Source organism: Hordeum vulgare, chromosome 2H, assembly GCF_904849725.1.
Source record: "Hordeum vulgare subsp. vulgare chromosome 2H, MorexV3_pseudomolecules_assembly, whole genome shotgun sequence".
Classification (NCBI taxonomy): Eukaryota; Viridiplantae; Streptophyta; class Magnoliopsida; order Poales; family Poaceae; genus Hordeum; species Hordeum vulgare.
In genome coordinates this window covers 93,316,587-93,338,322 of record NC_058519.1, presented here as the reverse complement: position 1 = coordinate 93,338,322, position 21,736 = coordinate 93,316,587, and the positions used below count along the sequence as shown (strand labels likewise).

At 44.6% G+C, this 21,736-nt stretch overlaps 2 protein-coding genes across 2 annotated transcripts; both read left to right on the top strand.

The window, feature by feature from the left end:
* Positions 1 to 10,182: 10,182 nt before the first annotated feature.
* Positions 10,183 to 13,226, top strand: LOC123425657 (pentatricopeptide repeat-containing protein At4g28010-like). The gene is made up of 2 exons (XM_045109358.1): positions 10,183 to 12,090; positions 12,418 to 13,226. Exon 1 carries the CDS (start codon positions 10,183 to 10,185, stop codon positions 12,070 to 12,072), a length of 1,890 nt encoding a protein of 629 aa, XP_044965293.1. The 3' UTR covers positions 12,073 to 12,090; positions 12,418 to 13,226.
* A 1,205-nt stretch (positions 13,227 to 14,431) lies between these two features.
* Positions 14,432 to 16,272, top strand: LOC123425262 (GEM-like protein 1). Its single transcript, XM_045108940.1, has 4 exons — positions 14,432 to 14,729; positions 14,873 to 14,974; positions 15,108 to 15,382; positions 15,898 to 16,272. Exons 1-4 carry the CDS (start codon positions 14,582 to 14,584, stop codon positions 16,072 to 16,074), a joined length of 702 nt encoding a protein of 233 aa, XP_044964875.1. The 5' UTR covers positions 14,432 to 14,581; the 3' UTR covers positions 16,075 to 16,272.
* The last annotated feature ends 5,464 nt before the right edge of the window (positions 16,273 to 21,736 follow it).

Below are 21,736 nucleotides of genomic sequence, written 5' to 3'. Positions count from 1 at the left end.
GATCATTGTATGTATCCTTGATATGTTATAGTTTATCACGAATCTCTCACAGCTTGGTGGCAGTGACTTTGGAGAACTATCACTATCTCATCTGGAAGATTAACTCCCACTTGATTCAAGCGATTGTCGTACTTAGACAATCTGAGCACATGCTCAACGATTGGGCCTTTTCTCCTGTGCTTTGTAGACAAAGAATCTTGTCGGAGGTCTCGTACCTCTTAACAAGGGCACAAGCATGAAATCACAATTTCATCTCTTTAGAACATCACTTATGCTCCGTGACGTTTTACAACGTTTTCGGCGCCTTGCTTCTAAGCCATTAAGTATTTTTGTACTGAACTATCGTGTAGTCATCAGAAACGTGTATGTCGGATGTTCACAACATCCACAGACGACGCTGGAGGTGCATCACACCGAGTGGTGCATTAAGGACATAAGCCTTCTGTGCAGCAACGAGGACAATCCTCGGTTTTACAGACTCAGTCTGCAAAGTTTGCTACTATCAACTTTTAACTAAATTTTCTCTAGGAACATATAAAACAGTAGAGCTATAGCGCAAGTTACATCGTAATTCGCCAAGACCATTAGACTATGTTCATGACAATTAGTTCAATTAATCATATTACTTAAGAACTCCCACTCAAAAAGTATATCTCTCTAGTCATTTGAGTGGTACATGATCCAAATCCACTATCTCAAGTCCGATCATCACGTGACTCGAGAATAGTTTCAGTGGTAAGCATCTCTATGCTAATCATATCAACTATACGATTCATGCTCGACCTTTCGGTCTCATGTGTTCCGAGGCCATGTCTCCACATGCTAGGCTCGTCAAGCTTAACCCGAGTGTTCCGCGTGCGCAACTGTTTTGCACCCGTTGTATGTCAACGTTGAGTCTATCACACCCGATCATCACGTGGTGTCTCGAAACGACGAACTGTAGCAACGGTGCACAGTCGGGGAGAACACAATTTCGTCTTGAAATTTTAGTGAGAGATCACTTCATAATTCTACCGTCGTTCTAAGCAAAATAAGGTGCATAAAAGGATTAACATCACATGCAATTTATAAGTGACATGATATGGCCATCATCACGTGCTTCTTGATCTCCATCACCAAAGCACCGACACGATCTTCTTGTCACCGGCGTCACACCATGATCTCCATCATCATGATCTCCATCAATGTGTCGCCATCGGGGTTGTCGTGCTACTCATGCTATTACTACTAAAGCTACGTCCTAGCAAAATAGTAAACGCATCTGCAAGCACAAACGTTAGTTATAAAGACAACCCTATGGCTCCTGCCGGTTGCCGTACCATCGACGTGCAAGTCGATATTATCTATTACAACATGATCATCTCATACATCCAATATATCACATCACATCGTTGGCCATATCACATCACAAGCATACCCTGCAAAAACAAGTTAGACGTCCTCTAATTTTGTTGTTGCATGTTTTACGTGGTGACCATCGGTATCTAGTAGGATCGCATCTTACTTACGCAAACACCACAACGGAGATATATGAGTTGCTATTTAACCTCATCCAAGGACCTCCTCGGTCAAATCCGATTCAACTAAAGTAGGAGAAACCGACACTTGCCAGTCATCTTTGAGCAACGGGGTTACTCGTAGCGATGAAACCAGTCTCTCGTAAGCGTACGAGTAATGTCGGTCCAAGCCGCTTCAATCCAACAATACCGTGGAATCAAGAAAAGACTAAGGAGGGCAGCAAAACGCACATCACCGCCCACAAAAAATTTTGTGTTCTACTCGAGAAGACATCTACGCATGAACCTAGCTCATGATGCCACTGTTGGGGAACGTCGCATGGGAAACAAAAATTTTCCTACGCGCACGAAGACCTATCATGGTGATGTCCATCTACGAGAGGGGATGAGTGATCTACGTACCCTTGTAGATCGTACAGCAGAAGCGTTAGTGAACGCGGTTGATGTAGTGGAACGTCCTCACGTCCCTCGATCCGCCCCGCAAACAATCCCGCGATCAGTCCCACGATCTAGTACCGAACGGACGGCACCTCCGTGTTCAGCACACGTACAGCTCGACGATGATCTCGGCCTTCTTGATCCAGCAAGAGAGACGGAGAGGTAGAAGATTTCTCCGGCAGCGTGACGGCGCTCCGGGGGTTGGTGATGACCTTGTCTCAGCAGGACTCCGCCCGAGCTCCGCAGAAACGCGATCTAGAGGAAAAACCGTGGAGGTATGTGGTCGGGCTGCCGTGGAAAAGTCGTCTCAAATCTGCCCTAAAACCTCCGTATATATAGGTGGGAGGGAGGGGGCCTTGCCTTGGGGCTCAAGGAGCCCCAAGGGGGTCGGCCGAGTCCAAGGGGGAGGACTCCCCCCCCCCAAACCGAGTTGGACTTGGTTTGGTGGGAGGGAGTCCCCCTTCCTTCCCACCTCCTCCTTTTTTCTCTCTCTCTTGATTTTCTTCTCCTTGGCGCATAGAGCCTTTTGGGCTGTCCCACCAGCCCACTGAGGGCTGGTGTGTCACCCCCAAGGCCTATGGGCTTCCCCGGGGTGGGTTGCCCCCCCGGTGAACTCCCGGAACCCATTCGTCATTCCCGGTACATTCCCGGTAACTCCGAAAACCTTCCGGTAATCAAATGAGGTCATCCTATATATCAATCTTCGTTTCCGGACCATTCCGGAAACCCTCGTGACGTCTGTGATCTCATCCGGGACTCCGTACAACATTCGGTAACCAACCATATAACTCAAATACGCATAAAACAACGTCGAACCTTAAGTGTGCAGACCCTGCGGGTTCGAGAACTATGTAGACATGATCCGAGAGACTCCTCGGTCAATATTCAATAGCGGGACCTGGATGCCCATATTGGATCCTACATATTCTACGAAGATCTTATCGTTTGAACCTCAGTGCCAAGGATTCATATAATCCCGCACGTCATTCCCTTTGTCCTTCGGTATGTTACTTGCCCGAGATTCGATCGTCAGTATCCGTATACCTATTTCAATCTCGTTTACCGGCAAGTCTCTTTACTCGTTCCGTAATACAAGATCCCGCAACTTACACTAAGTTACATTGCTTGCAAGGCTTGTGTGCGATGTTGTATTACCGAGTGGGCCCCGAGATACCTCTCCGTCATACGGAGTGACAAATCCCAGTATTGATCCATACTAACTCAACGAACACCTTCGGAGATACCTGTAGAGCATCTTTATAGTCAACTAGTTACGTTGCGACGTTTGATACACACAAAGCATTCCTCCGGTGTCCGTGAGTTATATGATCTCATGGTCATAGGAACAAATACTTGACACGCAGAAAACAGTAGCAACAAAATGACACGATCAACATGCTACGTCTATTAGTTTGGGTCTAGTCCATCACATGATTCTCCTAATGATGTGATCCCGTTATCAAGTGACAACACTTGCCTATGGCCAGGAAACCTTGACCATCTTTGATCAACGAGCTAGTCAACTAGAGGCTTACTAGGGACAGTGTTTTGTCTATGTATCCACACAAGTATTGTGTTTCCAATCAATACAATTATAGCATGGATAATAAACGATTATCATGAACTAAGAAATATAATAATAACTAATTTATTATTGCCTCTAGGGCATATTTCCAACATCCTCCTCCGTCTCCCCACTGTCGGAGACGTACTCGGCGCTGTCCACGCTGCCCTCCTGGCTGCCCTCCTCTTCCTCAGCTGGATTCCTGTTCGAGACGGGAGAATACCAGTTGGTCCACTCCTGCACAAAACACAGTCGGCAACGTCAGACGTCAGGCGGCGGTACAAGAAAAGCGATAAATCTAAGAAGATTGAAAGCACTCGACAAGATGTGCTCACCTCATTCGGAGGAGGATTATCGGCGCGGAAGGGCTTCACCCGCCGGGCTCCCGGAGGGTTGTCGCATGTGCTTGTGATGTCGCGGACCCACGCTGTCACAACCTCCTCGGTCATGCATTCTGGATTAGTCCGAGTGGAATCCACAGGCCCTGCGTAGTGCCACATGGCGTGGTGTCGGGCTTGCAGCGGCTGGATGCGCCGACCCAGAAAAGTCTCCAGCAAATCCGTGCCGGTGACTCCCTTGCGGACGACAGCTATCAGCGCGTCGACCAGAGGTTGGATCTGGATCTTTTCCACCTTTGAGATTGCAAGCTGCCTGGGAGGGGCCGGACGGTCTAGGCTAAAAGGTGGCAACCCAGTCGCGGCATTCGGACAAGCGATGTCCTGGCAATAGAACCAGGTCGACTGCGAGTTCCTAACTGACTCGGACAACTGGAGAGGGGGGGTAGCTACTATTCGTTTTCTTCTGGAAGCCGAAGCCCCCGCAGAGCTAGAGGAGATGGGTTTTATCGTCTGACTGGCTAAGCTTTTTGACAGTTTGGGACCTAGCGGAGAAGATGTACTTAAAGAGCCCCCAATGGGGGGGGGGACATCCAATAAAGCACTCGCAAAGGGTGACGAATGCGGCGAGATGGGCTATCGTGTTCGGAGGAAAATGATGGAGCTGCGCCCCGAAGTGATTCATAATACCTCTGAAGAAGGGGTGGGGAGGCAAGGAGAAGCCCCTGAACACGTGGTTGAGCAGCAGGACGCGCTCCCCTCCTGCGGCGCCGACTCCGTATCGCCCTCCGCCAGCAGTCTCCACGACTTGTTGGCGATCATGCCGTGCTCCACTAGCTCCAGCAAGTCGTCCGCCGTCACCGTGGAGGGGAGGAAATCTCCCTGGATCCAACCCCCGGCAGTGCCCGCTGTCGCCGCTGAGCAGGGACCGCCCCCTTCTTCTTCTTCTTCTTCTTCTGCGACTCGAGTTTGCTGGTCTGCCCCTTCATCATGGTGGAGGCAACAGCTCCGCAGAGGATGAGAGGAAGGAGGAGGCTTGGAGCACGCAGGGAGCTGCGGGTGGAGCGGGATGAATGCGAGGAACAAGAACAGCGCAACAAGAAATCCCCACCGGAGGGGCTTAAATAAGCTTCCGACTGAGTCTCTAACAGGTAGCCCCGAAATCTTATCCCCCCGACCGGCTGCTGCGATGTTAGTGGAGAAGATAAAGGCGCGGTAATCAAGGCGGCAGAAACTACTCGATGGCGATGTCGACATCCCCGCTGAGCGCGCGGCAACCGAAATTCAAGGATCCCAGAAAATCCGCCGCTGTCAGTTTGACCGGTCACATCGAAAGATTCCGCGGAAGCACTCGGTCCCTGACGGTTCGTTTCACTGGTATATTCACTCGGATCACTGGTTGAGAGGATAAAATGGATCGAGGCAAACAACGCCAAAGTCACATCCATACCAGTCGGATCCGTACTCCAGGCATCACTTCATCGTTCCAACCCCGATCCATTCGGGGACTAATGATGGGGTTATAGTCCCAGGGTAGGGTCATAGGCCTGCCCTATAGGTCCTACCCAAGGACTACCCTTCATAAAGGACAAGGCCCTTAGACAGCTCCAACTAAACTAAGGACTCCCCCATCATCCAGTCGGTGACGAGCATTCGGAGCGTATTTAATGTACCGACTGGATTCCACTCTGTACATCGTAACCTCCTAGGAGGGCAACGGTCATACGTTTTCATACACCATTATTAGCATTTAAGGCATACGTTACCTGTAACGTAGGCATTTATTCGCCACTATTCCACCCCTGTCCACCGGGCCGTTGTGAAGGACAGCGCACTCTATATAAGCGGCCCTTCCCCACTGGTGCGGGGGTTGGCTTTTACTGTAATCCTATATTCCACTCGACACTAAGCTCCCAAGAGCACTGAGACGTAGGGCTTTTACCTCCACCGTAGAGGGGCCTCAACTCATACAACCTCGCCGTAACTAAGGCTCTGCCCATCCTTTCGTACCCTACACATCTACTGTCAGACTTATACCCACGACAGCATCAATATTGAGTTTGTAGGAGTTGAAGGCCGGCTTTGTCCACGTGATTTCATGTGGAATAGCCCGCCCCGCTGCACCTTGAAAATTAGTCGCCAGCCCAGGATTGCAAAAGTAGAGCGCTTCGGAGTTTCAACAGAAATGCCTTTGTCCGCTTCACCTCCTTGCCACCATATGTACCTAGAGCCAACCGCGATCGCCTCTTTGTACCCCAGACTTCCCAAGACACGAACATCTGGATTGTGATGACGCAAAATTTCTTCAAGAACAACCGAGCCCGATCTATCTATCCATAGCATTGAATCAATAACATCTAGTAGTCCCAGCGAGCTCCAGACTTGTCTCGCTTTCGTACAAATGAACATCAAGTGTTTAATATCTTCCGAACCAGTTTGACATATAGGGCATTGCGCAGAGGTTTTGTTGTGTGTGTTTGTCAAAATTGCTAACCCAGGAATAGTACCATGAAGAGCTTTCCATAGGAAGATTTTAATATTTGATGGTACTCTTAGCATCCATAAAATATCCCAAACTGGGTTACAATTAGTTGGTCCGTGGCCACTAGAGGCCGCCAATGTCGGCCCAAACTTGTGATCCCATTGGGCATAATAAGCAGAATGCACAAAGAAGGCATACGATTTTGTTAGGTGCCATGCCACAAAGTCCTCTCACATATGTGCATTAGGCCTGGTTCGGTTAATCCCTTATGTGCGGGGATTGGAGAGGATTTGCAGGGATTTTGGCTTATAGGAAATTGAATCCCTTTCAATCCGCTTCAAATCCTCCTCAACCGAACAAGCCCTTAAGGGGAATCCTTAGGATTCTTGCAGCATTAGCTGGGTTGAAAAATTCATTGATACGCTGAACATTTGATGTGTGGGACGCAGAAACAATCAACTCATCCACAGTATTGAACACACACGTACCCCTAGGAGTAATATTGAAAAATGATTCAATACGTGTTTCACAGTCACCACCGGTTCTGGTTCTTATACCTTGATTCCCTGCACAAACACACAAGGAACACAATGATAACGGCTTCACACATCCACGTTGGTGACCCAGGTTTGGGCAAAACCTATATGACACCCGTGGGTGTCATAGAAGTGACGCTTCGTTGAAGGGGTGCCACCTGACGCCAGAGTATGGGCTGGCCCACGGTCGGTTTCAATGTTTCTTTCTCTTTTATGGTTTATTTATTTATTTTTCCCTTCAAGTTTTTTCTCAATTTCTTTTATTTTTCCTTTTCTTGTTTCTATTCATTGTCTTTTCTTTCCCTTTTATTTTATTTTTATTTTTGGTGCATTAAACAAAATTATATTGTCTGGTGCAAATGTTCATCGTATACTAAGAAGATATTCGCGGTATATGACAAAAAGGTTTAGCATACATTATAAAATGTTCATCTTATATTAAAAAATTGTTCAATTGAGACTAAAAATGTTCACTGTTAATTTTTTTAAATCAGCTTATATTCACAAAATGTTCAATGTGTATTCGAAAATTATTCAATGTATATTATACAAATGTTCAATCCCTATTTGAAAATAGTTCAGCGTGCATTAAAAAATGTTCAATGCATCTTTGAAAATTGTTTAGCATAAATTAAAAATATATTATTGTGTATTTGAATTTTCTTCAGCGTATATACCCAGATGTTCGAAATATATGAACATAAAAACCGAGCAAAAATGCGGCGCTACATAAAGGTACAGTATCCCCGCTACAGTGGTCCAGCATCACGTTTTTTTTAGGCTGGAGATGGGCAGGCCCAGTTGGATGGACCCTGTGCGAAACCAGAGCTCATTGACGCACATGGGCGTCCGACAGGAACTCTCCCGAGAGCAACTAGTTAGCGAGTATTCCCTTCGTTTCGAAATTCTTGTTTTAGGTTTGTCTAGAAATTGATGTATCTAAATACTAAAACGTGACTAAATACATTCATATCTAGATAAATTTAAGAAAGAATTTTTGGACAGAGGGAGTACATCTTTGAAAGCCTTTCAGCAAGCACTTCCGCGCATCATCACTTGGCGCGTTCTCAAACCGACATCACGTGTCGCGATCTAAGCGTTTCTTTTTCTTTTTTTTCCGCACGTGTTTTGCCTTTTTAGCTTGATTTTTTTTCTCAATTTTATTGGTGTTTTGGGATTTCACCGGTCTTTTTTAGCTTTTGAATGAAAAAATTAATTTTTTTTGCATGAAAAATGTTTTTTTATATAAGGTACGGTTTTGCTTTCGCGAGAGACAAGTTTTTGCTTTCACGAGAAGCACAACCGTGCGTCTTGGAAAGGAAAAAAAACGCGTTTTCTGTTTTTTTTGTCATGAGCGACACGATTTTTCTTCCGCGAGAGGCACAGTTTTGCCTTTGCGAGAGGCACGATCGTGCCTCTCGAAAAGGAAAAATAATTTTTTTTGTGAAAGACACTGTTTTCATTACGTGAGAGACACGGTCCTCCCAGGTGAGAGGACGTGCCTCTCGGAAAGGGAAATCATGTTTTATTTTTTGCAAGATGCATAGTTTTGCTTCTGCGAGTGGCATGTTTTTGCCTTCGCGAGAGGCACAAAAAAACTTTGTTTTCTGTTTGTTTTTCATTGCGAGAGGCATGATTTTTTTTGATCGGTTTTTTCCGCGAAAAAAAAGTTTGTCAAAATCTATCAAGGATCTATTTTTGAAGATCTCGACGCGAGAAACCCAATGATGAAAATGGTTCAAGATTGGATGCAGGGTTTAGAAGATAAAATGTTTTGAAAATACGAATCTACGAAGAAAAAAAAACTCATATTTTACGACAAGTGCCACCCATCCACTATGCCACTTGTTGCTACCTGAATAGATGAGAGTGATCTTTAAAGGATGTACTCTTCAATTAATGATTGCAGGACTTTACGGGTTCGATCCCTTTGAGACATAACAAGCATGCCTTTTTAAAAAATTTCATTTTCTGCCTTTTTTCTGTTTTTATTTTTTCCTTCTAATTTAATTTGTGAATTCCAAAATATTTAAAAGTTGCGATTTTTGTTTTTTCTCAAAATCATAAAATTTTCATGAATTCAAAAATCGGTTAGGACATCAGAAAAATGTTTGTAATTTTAAAACAACTGCTCACATAGTATATGAAAATCATGATTACGGAAATATTCTTACGAAATAAAAAATCTTCAAGATTTTAGAAACTGATTGTGTATTAAAAACATTTTCTGGAATTTAAATAATATTTAAAATTTAAGAAGTATTCTTAAAATACAAACAGCTCCATTCAAACAAAACCATAAATAACGTAAAACAACTGTTTCTTACATTGAGATTTTCTTAGGGGATTTGTAGAGGTCGTTCTATGGTTTTATTTAGTCTATACGTCAGGTTAAAATAGGTTTATGTGGTCATACAACGATGAGCCCCAAAAATTGACACAGTTTTCTATGGTTAGTTTTTGTAAGCTATATGGAAAATGACTAAATGTCTAATTTACATTCATACATAGCTATGTTTATTCTGGTACTATGAGAGAGACATCATTCATTTATCTACCTTAGGCAGGGTCCATGAATGCAGTTTTGCTCATCCATTTTTGTTGTTGTTGTGGTGCCTTAGGAAATCAAGTCGTGATAAAGACATCACATTTTCAGTACTCCTTCCATCACACTATATAAGGCTTGCACGTGTACCTAGGTTGTTAATTTAACTTATATAAAATATATTGTTTAACACAAAAATTATATCATTAGAAAATAGAACATCTAAAGTTTCTAATGATATTTTTTTTTATAATACATGCCTCTGATTAAGTTGATCAAATTGACGACCTAGATACACGTGCTGGACTTATAAACTGAAACAGAGGGAGTATTTTAAATAACTATCTCATCATGACTTGATTCAGAAGTAGTTTATGGAATGACATTTAAAAAGCCCTTATTTCATAGTGGCATAATCTGCATAATCTGATTGCTTTTCTCCCATTACAACGCACGGACATATTTGATAATAGCTTTCATGTACAGTTGAATTACTAGAAGAAAATAAACTAGAAAGGGATCGGATGCATTTGAACTTCTAGGTTTACTTTGAAAGAAAATAAAAATTTGAAGGTCCATGCTCCATTCCCGGAAAGAGGCAATCAGGCCATCTTCACGCAAGGCCTCTATCTCATCATTGTCAAACAGCCCGAACACACGGCCACGGCCCTCCGGACAAACTTGTCACAACGACGCGCGAAACCACAGCTCTTGTGCCGACCCGCGCCGCCGCCGCCGCCGCTTCCGCTCCGCCAACAGCCCGCCATGACGAGGAAGCACGCGGGCCCCGGCGTCCTCCGCGCCCTCGTCGCCGTCGCGGCCTCCGTCGCGTCCGCCTCGTCCCGGACGCCCCCGAGGCGCGCCGCGCCTTACCTCGCCGTCCTCCTCCGCCGGGGCCGAGGCGAGGCCGCCGCGCGCCTCAACCGCCACCTCCGCCTGCTGCCCCTCCCGGAGTCCCCCGCCCTCCTCTCGGCGCTCCCCTCCGTCCGGGACGCCGTCTCCTACAACACCGTCCTCGCCGCGCTCTGCCGCCAGGGCTGCCTCGACGCCGCGCTCTTCCTCCTCCGCGTCATGTCGCACGAGCCCCGCCTCGCCTCCCGCCCCAACGCCATCTCCTACACCACCCTCATGCGCGCGCTCTGTGCCGACCGTCGCGCGGCCCAGGCTGTCGGGCTGCTTCGGTCCATGCAGGACTGCGGCGTCCGCCCCGACGTGGTCACCTACGGCACGCTCATCCGTGGGCTCTGCGATGCCGCGGACGTTGACACGGCCGTCGAGCTGCTGAATGAGATGTGCGAGAGTGGCATCGAGCCTAACGTGGTTGTGTACAGCTGTTTGCTCCATGGTTACTGCAAGACCGGGAGGTGGGAAAGCGTAGGCAAGGTGTTCGAGGAAATGTCTGGCAGGGGTATTGAGCCTGATGTTGTGATGTACACTGCTTTGATCGATAGCCTGTGTAGACACGGGAAGGTGAAAAAAGCAGCACGGGTGATGGACATGATGACGGAGCGGGGGTTGGAGCCAAACGTGGTGACCTACAATGTGCTGATCAATTCCATGTGCAAGGAAGGGTCTGTGAGGGAGGCACTCGATTTGCGGAAGAATATGTCGGAGAAGGGCGTGCAACCAGATGTTGTGACATACAACACACTCATCACAGGGCTATCTAGTGTGCTCGAGATGGATGAGGCGATGGCGTTGTTAGAGGAGATGATGCAAGGTGAAACTAGAGTTAGGCCTGATTTGATGACATTCAACTCGGTTATACATGGACTTTGTAAGATTGGTTGGATGCGGCAAGCACTCCAGGTCCGGGCCATGATGGCTGAGAATGGATGCAGGTGTAATTTGGTGACATTTAATCTGCTGATTGGTGGGCTCCTTAGAGTCCACAAGGTAAAGAAGGCCATGGAACTGATGGATGAGATGGCTAGTTCTGGGCTACAGCCTGATTCGTTCACCTATAGCATATTGATAAATGGCTTCTGTAAAATGCGGCAAGTTGAACGTGCGGAAAGCTACTTGTCTGAAATGAGACATCAAGGGATGGAGCCTGAGCCAGTTCACTATATTCCTTTGCTTAAAGCTATGTGTGATCAAGGCATGATGGGACAGGCCAGGGATTTGTTCAATGAAATGGATAGGAACTGCAAATTAGATGCTGCTGCTTATAGCACTATGATCCATGGTGCTTTCAAATCAGGGGAGAAGAAAATTGCGGAAGAGTTTCTTAAAGATATGATTGATGAGGGGCTGATTCCTGATGCTGTGACATATTCTATCCCAATCAACATGTTTGCAAAATCTGGAGACCTAGCAGCGGCGGAGCGTGTGCTTAAACAGATGACAGCAAGTGGCTTTGTGCCTGACGTTGCTGTATTTGATTCACTGATCCAAGGTTATGGAGCTAAAGGCGACACCGAGAAGATTCTTGAGTTAACTCGTGAAATGACAGCCAAGGATGTAGCACTTGATCCTAAAATTATTTCAACTATTGTCACTTCTCTTGGGGCAAGCATTGAAGGGCAAAAGTTATTGCAGAGTTTGCCTGGTTTTGATACAGAAATATCAAAAGGCGACGTCATCTCGCCCCATGATGTAATGAATATGCTACAAAAACATTGCACCAAACCTGAATCCCCTGCTCTTTGCTAAGTTCTGATCCCAATTCAGGTGCTTGCGTGTATCTTGCCTTCATATTTGAAATCTAATATATGTTCGGTTAGTCTAACTCTGTTAAATTTCTTTGATATTTTCGTCCATTGCTGGAGCATGGGTGTTAGTATATTACTTTCAGCTGGCCGATATCCTAAATCATGAGAAATAATCATATTATGGTTATTGCATGTTATGTACTCCCTCTGTAAACTAATATAAGAGCATTTAGATCACTAAAATAGTAATCTAAACACTCTTATATTAGTTTACAGAGGGAGTACCTATTACCCTCATGATTGATGCAGGATTACTTAATCCGCTCTTCTCTTCTCAATGGACCAGTGCAGTCTATATCATCAGGCAAAGCGGCAATAACATGTGAGAACAAAAGTACATACTATCAAATCTCGCGGACACTTATTTGTCAGACTGTTGGTTAGGTGGCATCTTCAAATTTCACGTGGTATGGCAATTCAGCATCCTTAAAGCGTTGTGGATATTTCGACATGGAGTGTTGACATCAAGGATGGGATGCTCATAAATCCAGGAAGGAGAAATTACATCTTCACTAGGTTTTAAGATGAGCATGCCCAAGACACAGTTGGTTTATAAGGATAACTGCCAAACATTGTGGGGGTTATTCACAGGTCCCAAAAGGCTAAAACCCACTGAGGTAGCCTGAACCAAACCACACAGCTGTTCCATTACCAGGTTAGGTATGGGTTTCAAACCAAACCTGTTTATACTGATACTGTACCAGGGTAGTATGGTTGCAACGCACCGGACACTTTGAGCCTGAGTTGCGTGGAGTCGTCGATAGGCAGTATGGCACCGTCTCACATCAAAGCACAGGACTTGCTGCTGTGTTTCCTTGACATGCCACTACCTTCATGCAATCCTGCTTACATGGCACTCTTCTCTGCAGCCAACGTTTGAAAGGCCTTATACTTGCCGGCAGAGTTAGAGGTGGCCGGTGGGCATCTGTATGGCCAAGGCCTAGTAATAGAGGTGGCCGGTGGGCATCTGTATGGCCAAGGCCTAGTATGGTAACGCTCGTCTCTTTTTAGTTTCACATCTCTTTGATGAACCAATTTTGTTGTATTTTCATGTATATATGTAGCTTCCTGTCTGAATACAGAATTGTTAATTCTCATCTCGTTCCCACTGTCAATTTATTTCATTGTCAGTATTGTTACACTCCTCTACTATTCTTTTGGTTCACAATTTTGTTAAGAAGATAACGTTTCAAAATTGATAGCTATGTAGGTTGCTTCCTCATTAGTCATTAATATGCCACACTACAAACTGGATGCAGCAAACTCTTAGCTTAAAGCTGTCATTAATAGAGTAATACTGGTATTGCTGAAACAGCTGCAGTGACATGACCTACTATGCGCGCAAGCTCAGACTTTGGCAGTTTGGAGAAGATTATGCGTTTGGTTACCTATCAGGAATATATCGTCTCCGGTCAGCTTGAATATCATGTCTTGTTTACTGCCAGAGTTTTGCTCTGTTCTTAGCAGAAATTAATCCATTTAATTTCTGCTGTCAATTTTCTTTGTCAGTTTGTCCTGTGAGGGTTGCAGTGGGTAAGTGAGAGCATCATTTGTTATGCTCTTTGCAAGTTCCAGTTATGTTAGCCAGGCAGTTCTTTTGGTGGTAGGTTTATACACTGAAAAAGGTTCAGCTAGTATGATGCCATGCGCTCTGTTATTTCATGAATATCTTGTTTGAATGCTTCACTTTTTGGGCTTATTATTTCCCCCTAATTAAGTTAAAAATTATTCGAGTGAATAGTTAGAAATTGTTTGGATCCTAGTGGTCCTTGTTTGGTAAAGTAATTTGGTGGAGGGGTGATCATTTCCTCCCTCATTATTCGACTCAATGCATTGCCCTCCGGAAGTACTTTGTCATATGAATGAATGTATCTAGATGTAATTTAGTTCTAGATACATTAATTTTTATCCATTTGTACGACAAGCAATTTCGGATGGAGGGAGTACGTTTTAGATCACACATCTTATTGTAGTACCTCTGAATCATTAACTTTCTGCTGATTTCCTTCTACCTCATGGAAAATTTATCCTTATGCCTGTCAAATTATTTTTACGTACTAGCTTTTGTGTTTGTTATTAGTCTTGATGAAAATAGTGGCCCGTCAGTAGTCAGCTGCAATTCAAATCAAACAGGCAAAAAGGAAAAGCTACTAGTTGTGTGCAGGTTGAGGCCGTTGTCCGTTGATGGCGCGCGGCAGCCGACCGCAACGACACGACACGACACGGACGGTTGTGGTCACGCTGTCTGGCCGCGAAAAATGGGAGCGCGTCGGTTACTTGTGCCAGTTGGACGCTCGCTCCCACCATTATAGTCCCCCGCGCTAGATTGCGTCGCCGTGTCGCGTCCCCCACCACGTCCCTTGGAGAGCCGTCAACTCTGCCCACTGTCTCCCTCGTTTCTGATCTCTCTCCTTCCCGTCCCCGCTTCCTCCTCCTCCCGCCGATCGCCCATGGACTCCAAGCCCGAAGCCCACGCGGCCGCCGCGTACCCGCGCATGTCCCCGGAGGACCTCGCGCCGCCACCGCCGCCGGTCGTGGCGCCCGCGGGCTCCAACCCCTACGTGCTGTCCTCGCCGTCCTCCGGACCGCCCGCCAAGAGTAAGTCTCCTACCACTGCCAGCCACTACCTATCTCATGCTGTCCCGTTCTCTGCGGCTACAGCTCTTGTTCCGAGATTGAATTCGATATGGTTCGCGTTTGTGCTGACGGCTATCAATTGTCCGGGGAATCGGTTGCCGCAGGCACCACGGAGAATCTGAGGGAGATGCTCGGCTCCGTGGGGAAGAGGTTCGGCGAGGCCGCGCGCAAGACCGAGGGCATCGCCGGCGACGTCTGGCAGCACCGTGAGTCTCCCGATTCCCACGGCATCCAACTGATTAGCCATTTTTCAGTTCAGCAGCTGCTGACACATTTCATCTAAAAATAGCACCTATACATAGTACATGTTGACCCATGAACCTGCGTGGACTTGTGCAGTGAAAACCGGGCCTAGCATTACGGATGCTGCAATGGGGAGGATCGCTCAGATATCCAAGGTCAAATCGGAAGGTGGATACGACAAGATATTTCAGCAGACGTTTGAGTGCTTGCCTGACGAGAAGCTCAAGAAGGCCTACGCATGCTACCTCTCGACCTCTCATGGCCCGATAATGGGCGTCTTGTACGTCTCGACCGCCAAGCTTGCTTTTTGTAGTGACAGCCCCGTGGCATATGTCACTGAGGATAATAAGACCGAGTCCGCCATTTACAAGGTATGTACTCGTCGTGATGTGCAGTAGTTCTTGTATTTTTTTCTTTTTAAAGAAACTTAGCTTAGTCTACAAACGAAATTTGTTCATATCTTTTTTGACCTGAAATTTATTCATATCTTTAGTACTACATGCTTATCCTTGATGAGGAAACACAACATTGCATCACAATTGCTTGACAGAGCATGCGATCTGCAGTGGTTTGCTGAATCTGCAGATTCCAATACAACTACTCCATCCGTTCCTAAATATAAGTATTTTTAAAGGTTTCATTAGGGACTAGATACGGATGTATATAGACATACTCTAGAGCTTAAATTCACTCATTTTACTTCGTACTTAGTCTTCTAGTAAAATCTTTAAAAATACTTATATTTAGGAACGGAGGAAGTATTATTCAATAAGACATGAAAACATCACTTATTTTTATTGCTTCTCTGGGTCGTGCAAACCGAAGGGAATCGTGTTCATCTTATCGTACTGCAGCTGATCATATTCGTATCTGCATGTTCTCACAGATAGTTGTACCTGTACCTCATCTGAGATCAGTCACCCCTACCGCTAGTCAACAGAATCCTGCAGAGAGGTACATCCAGGTAGTTTCTGTTGATAACCATGACTTCTGGTTCATGGGCTTCATCAACTACGACAGCGCTGTGAAGTGTCTCCAGGAGGCTGCTCGCGGGGGCGCCTAGACATCACTTCCCTGTCGCATGCATCTGTTGCCATGACCCATGTCGATGTCTATAGACCATTTGTGTATTTTGGTTTAAATTTATGGCTTAAATAAGCAGTGCATTCATGTATCAGTAGTGTGGATACTTTTCTGGTCCAAGGTGTGTTGTAAATATCAGAGCAATCTTAATCTTTGTTTGTGTTTTTTGCTGCCCTTACTCTTCCGCTGCAAATTATGAATGTGTTTGGTTAACTGCATCGTTGTTTTTTGCCTGTTTGCATGTGTGTTTCAGCTGGGCCTGACTGAGATAAAACACGTCGAAAATCATCATCTGTACATAGTTTGGTACTGCGTCAGGGAAGCAATATGGGACCTCCTATACGGCGCTGCAGGCGCCCGTTTGCCCTGCTGGCGCCTGCAGTGCCCTGCCTTGGGCCGGCCCTTCAAAGAGCTCGGCACCTCTGCAGGTCCAGAAAAAGTTCATTGATTTTTAGAAAATAAAGTATATCGATTTTGCAAAAAAGTTCTTCAAATTAGAAAAATGTTCATAGATTATAAATATAATAATAATCAAATTTGGAAAATGTTTATCAAGTTTGAAAAAAAGGTTCATTAATTTTTATAGAAAGTTCAATGATTTTGAAAACCGTTCATCAAATTTGAAAAATAGTTAATCGGCGTTCAAAAAAAGTTCAACGAATTTAAAAAAAGTTCACCGAAATATAAAAAAAGTTCATTGAATTTGAAAAAGTTCATCAAAATTTAAAAAGGTTCACGGAATTAAAGAAGAGTTCATTAATTTTAGGAAAAAGTCCATCAAATTTGAAAAAACTTCCTGAAATTTTAAAAAGTTCACTGAATTAAAAAAAATATTTCATTAATTTTGGGAAAACAATTATCCAATTTGAAATTTTTTCATCAATTTTTTTTTCATGAAATGTAAAAAAAGTTCATCAAATATAAAAAAAGTTCATCGAATTAATAAAAATCATTGAATTTGAGAAAAAAGTACATCAAATTAAAAAAAACGTTCATTCATTGAAATAAGTTCATCAATTTTGACAAAAAGTTTGGTGAATTTGAAAAAAAATTCATCGATTTCAAGAAAAAGTTCATGAACTATAAAAAATCATCAAGCCATTTAAAAAAAAGGAAAAACAAAAACGAAAAAATCAAGCAAAAAACAAAAAAAAGCAAAAAAAAAAAAGCAGAAGCAAAAAAACGAAAACCGGAGAAGGAAATAAGAGAAGATCAAAATAAAATTAGTGATCAGATCATATGTGTTGGCTCGATGGTTACTACCTTCTAACGCGAGTTTGAGATGTAGAGTTCGAATACCCGCGGCGCTTAGTCTTTTTTTTGTATTCATAACAAAAAGAAAAATGCTTAGATGGACCGGTCCAGCAATTTGTATTCATCACAAAAAGAAAAATGCTTAGATGGACTGGTCCAGCAAGGGTTGCTGCACGCGCCCGTTAGCAGAATTGCACTATAACGGACGCTTGTGGCGCCAAATAGGATTGGCCAAGCAATATTGACCTAGCGTTTGGTTGTCTACGTTGCACTGGGCGGACAAACTACACAATGTTTGGTTACTAACGGCATAAACTGCTATCACTACTTCTCATTAGGGGTGACATTATCAGATATGTTTTTAACATAGTTTCAGTCCTAACTAGGAAATAAATGCCAGTTCATCCTAAATACTACCTTCGTCACGATTTAGAAGGCACGATTAAATTTACGTGCATTTCCACAACAGACAAGGTTTAAGGCGCATTGCATTTACTTATAGAAGCTAATTAGTGCTTTGTTGTACTACTTCTATATGCATGTGTAGTGTGAATGCTATTTTTCAACTCATTTCACATCCAATCAATAACCATCTAGGTTCTAGAGAATTTTCATAAACGCCTTCTAAACCGTGACAGAGGGAGTACTAACAAATATCTGTACAAATTTAACAGTCAAATGATTCAATAGGAAAGGTCATCGATGCCGAACTAGGTGGAAGTCCACCCTCGTCCTCTTCTTGTTCTACTGCCGCTGTTTATTTTTCTTCTTCTACTCCTCCTCTTTTGCTAATGTTTCTTCTTCTGCTGCCGCTATTTCTTCTTCTGTTCTTTTGCTGTTGTTGCTTACTCTTCTACTGCTACTTTCCCTCTTCCTCTTCAGATCCTTGTATGATCTCGGTTTTCCCACATTGCGTGAGTCCACTTCATCCTTTCGTTCTTTCAGATGCCTCCACATCATGCAACATCATTTTTTCTCTTGAGAGTATGCCTAGGCGTATCATATTTTTATAGAAGGAAGAAAACAATTACAAGATACTAACTCTTGCCGCGGACAACAAAAGTAGTACAAACTCCACACCATGCTAATAGAAAGATTAGCCATCGCACACATTACAAACGCAACGCAAAGGGGTCTGCCGTGACCACACATCAAAGCCGCCTCTTGAACAGATGCATCGAACATTCCTTGTGACGCACCAAACACCCTTGATTGCCAAAAAGGATACGACAAGTGGATGGAGGGACTCGGTCGGTCTCGAGAAATACATCGTCTTGGAGACTCATCGACATCATGATGCATTGAGCCATGAAGTTCTACCGAGAACAGCGGCGAGCACCGAAGAACCACAACATACAACCTCCAACGAATGTCTCCACACATGATTCTCCCAAGGGAGGAACAATGTCGGTGCACTGCCATAGCCGAACCTAGGATTTTGCTTGGAGACAACAACCCACATGAGAAGCAGATGCCGACACACCACAATGATGCCTTCAATAAGAGGAATGACACCCACATGCGCCATCGCTGCCAACACCATCCTTGGACAGGTAGGATTTTCATCCATAATGCCGCACACCTTCATTGTCTCCCATCAGATTGGGGCAACATTGTCCATGTTGGGTCACACCATCGCCATCGCAACACCTCGCCATTGAGACCATAACATAACGGTGGACCAGCACCTCTTGCGGCCGAGAGAAACCCATCTTTCTCCTCCCACATGGTCGGAACATCTCAACTCCAGGCCAACCTCCAACTCCAGCATAGACAAGGGCCGTAGGCACCATACCGTTATAGGCATACCCACCAACACAGGCGGACAACCAAGCATCGTCCGTTACCTTGACCCGGAACAGACGCCGAACGAGCCAGATCCAGTTATGAAGCGTCACCTCTTCCTCCTCCGGCACAAAGTCATAAAAAACCTATTGTAGGATCTAGTTATGAAGGATGCAAGAAGTGAAAGGATGTGGATATTGCCTAGAGGGGGGGGGATAGGCGCTTAAAAATAATTACGATTTAGGCTTGAAGAAATGCAAAATAAAACTAACAGTTAATGAGTCAAGCACAAAACCTAAAACAACTAGGCTCACCTATGTGCACCAACAACTGATGCCAAGCAAGATAAACAACTAAGTGATAACAATATATATAACAAGAAACAATATGGCTATAACAAAGTAAAATGCAAAAGTAAAGGACTTGTGTAAGAGATAACCGAGGCACGCGGAGACGATGATGTATCCACTAGGGCCACCGTAATCTCCTCACACCCTCGGACAATGCAAGATGCCGCGATTCCACTAAGGGACCCTTGAGGGTGGTCACCGAACCGGTACAAACAAGGTTGAGGCAATCTCCACAACTTAATTGGAGGCTCCCAACAACACCACGAAGCTTCATCATAATGGCTTGTTGCTCCGAGGTGACCTCAATTGCTCGGGGAAATCTCCACAGCCTAATTGGAGACCTCGACGCTTGCTCGAATCTTTACACCACAATGATTGAGCTTCGATGCACCACCAACAGTCTAGGGATCCAAAGCACCCAAGAGGCACAAGCTCTAGGGTGCCCAAATAACCAGGAGTGGTAAGCTTCTCAAACTTCACTCCACGTATCATCGTGGAGAACTCAAACTGGTGCAACTAATGCAATGGCAAGAACACATGAAGTGGTCAAGTCCCTCACACTCAAGTCGTTATGGAGGAATGTGAGAGGAAGAACAAGGGGCCCACAAAGAACTCCAAGATCTAGATCCAAGGGATTCCCCTCACATAGAGGAGAAAATGATTGGTAGAAATGTAGATCTAGATCTTCTCTCTCTTTTCTCTCAATAACTAGCAAGAATAATTGGAGGAATTGAGAGATAGCAAGCTCGAAGAAGGTTAACAATGGGGGGCAAATGCGAGATCAAAAGATAAGGTTCATTAGGGAAGAAGAACCACTTTTATAGGAGGGGAAAATCCAACCGTTACACCTTGAGCCCGCACACAAGCGGTAGTATCGCTCACGGGAGCGGTAATACCGCTTGGGCAGGTGAGCCCACGACACAGGGCAATGGCACGAGGCCTCGAGGAGGTAGTGCTACGAGAGCGGTATTACCACTTGCACAAGCGATACTACCGCTTGGGTTGTGGTGCAGCAACACTATAAACCAGTAAGGAAGTAGGAGCGGAGGTAGTTCCGCCTAAGCGGTACTACCGCACATAAAATGTAGTATCACGTCCTACTATCGCCCGTAGTTTGCTGAGGGTTCGAGGCCAAGAAAGAAGGGCGGTATTGACACGGTAGTAACATGTGGTACTACCGCTTGGGAGCGGTACTACTACACCGTACTGCCGACCAGAAACCGCTCAGTCCAACACGAAGAAGTCAAGACATCGAAGCCAGCGGTACATCATGCAGAACTAGGCAATGGCACTATCGCCCCTAAGCGGTACTACTGCAGCCTAGAGGGTACTACCACATATAAGAGGTAGTACCGCTGCCTTGCTCGATACTACCGCTTGGTTCCTTCCGGACCAGAACAATGGCATCACATGAATGTAGGAACACCAGAACTGCCATAACTTCTGCAAATGAGCTTCAAATTGAGCAAACTCAAGCTTGTTGGGTAGAGGACGACAAGAGCAATCCAACAACAACAAGAGCTATCCAGCTTGATAGGGATCAAAAGATTTTATGAGAAACACATAAATAGAGTGTTCTGAAGAAAATAGCTCCCCAAGCGGTATGCATTATATATAATTTGCATTTGAATACGAAATGTGCAAGATGGTATCATCACTTTACCTATATCTATAGAAACACTAGACACGTTTAAAAAGATCCACAAGAGGTAAGGACTACAAACGGATAAACAAAATCTAATGAAGATGATTAGCAATTTCTACCACATAAAGTAATACCAATTGTCAAAGGACAAGAAGCATCAGTAAGTAATTCCCATTAGTGGATTTCAAAGATATCCAACATCATCGTCACACCTAAAACATAAGCAAAATGCACTTGTAGAGCTAACATGCCATCTAGGAACAAGACAATTCACAATATGAATTCTAAATGGCAATAACTCAAATGTACACATTTTATAGGCTTGTAATATGCACATAGCATATTATTCCCCATAACGTGATAACCCAAAATTATTAACAAGTGGCAAATGAAAATCAACAAGAGATAATTAATGGACCATTTCGAATTTGAATTTCTCACGAGTAAGACATACCACATAGAGACTAGATAATCTTGTAATATCAATACTAAGTGGTATTCCTCATGTACACATATTTGTAGGATTGTGAAGTCCGCAAAGCACATCACTCCCCCAAAATGGGATAATCCATTAATCTCTCACAAGAGCCATCTAAGATACAAACAAG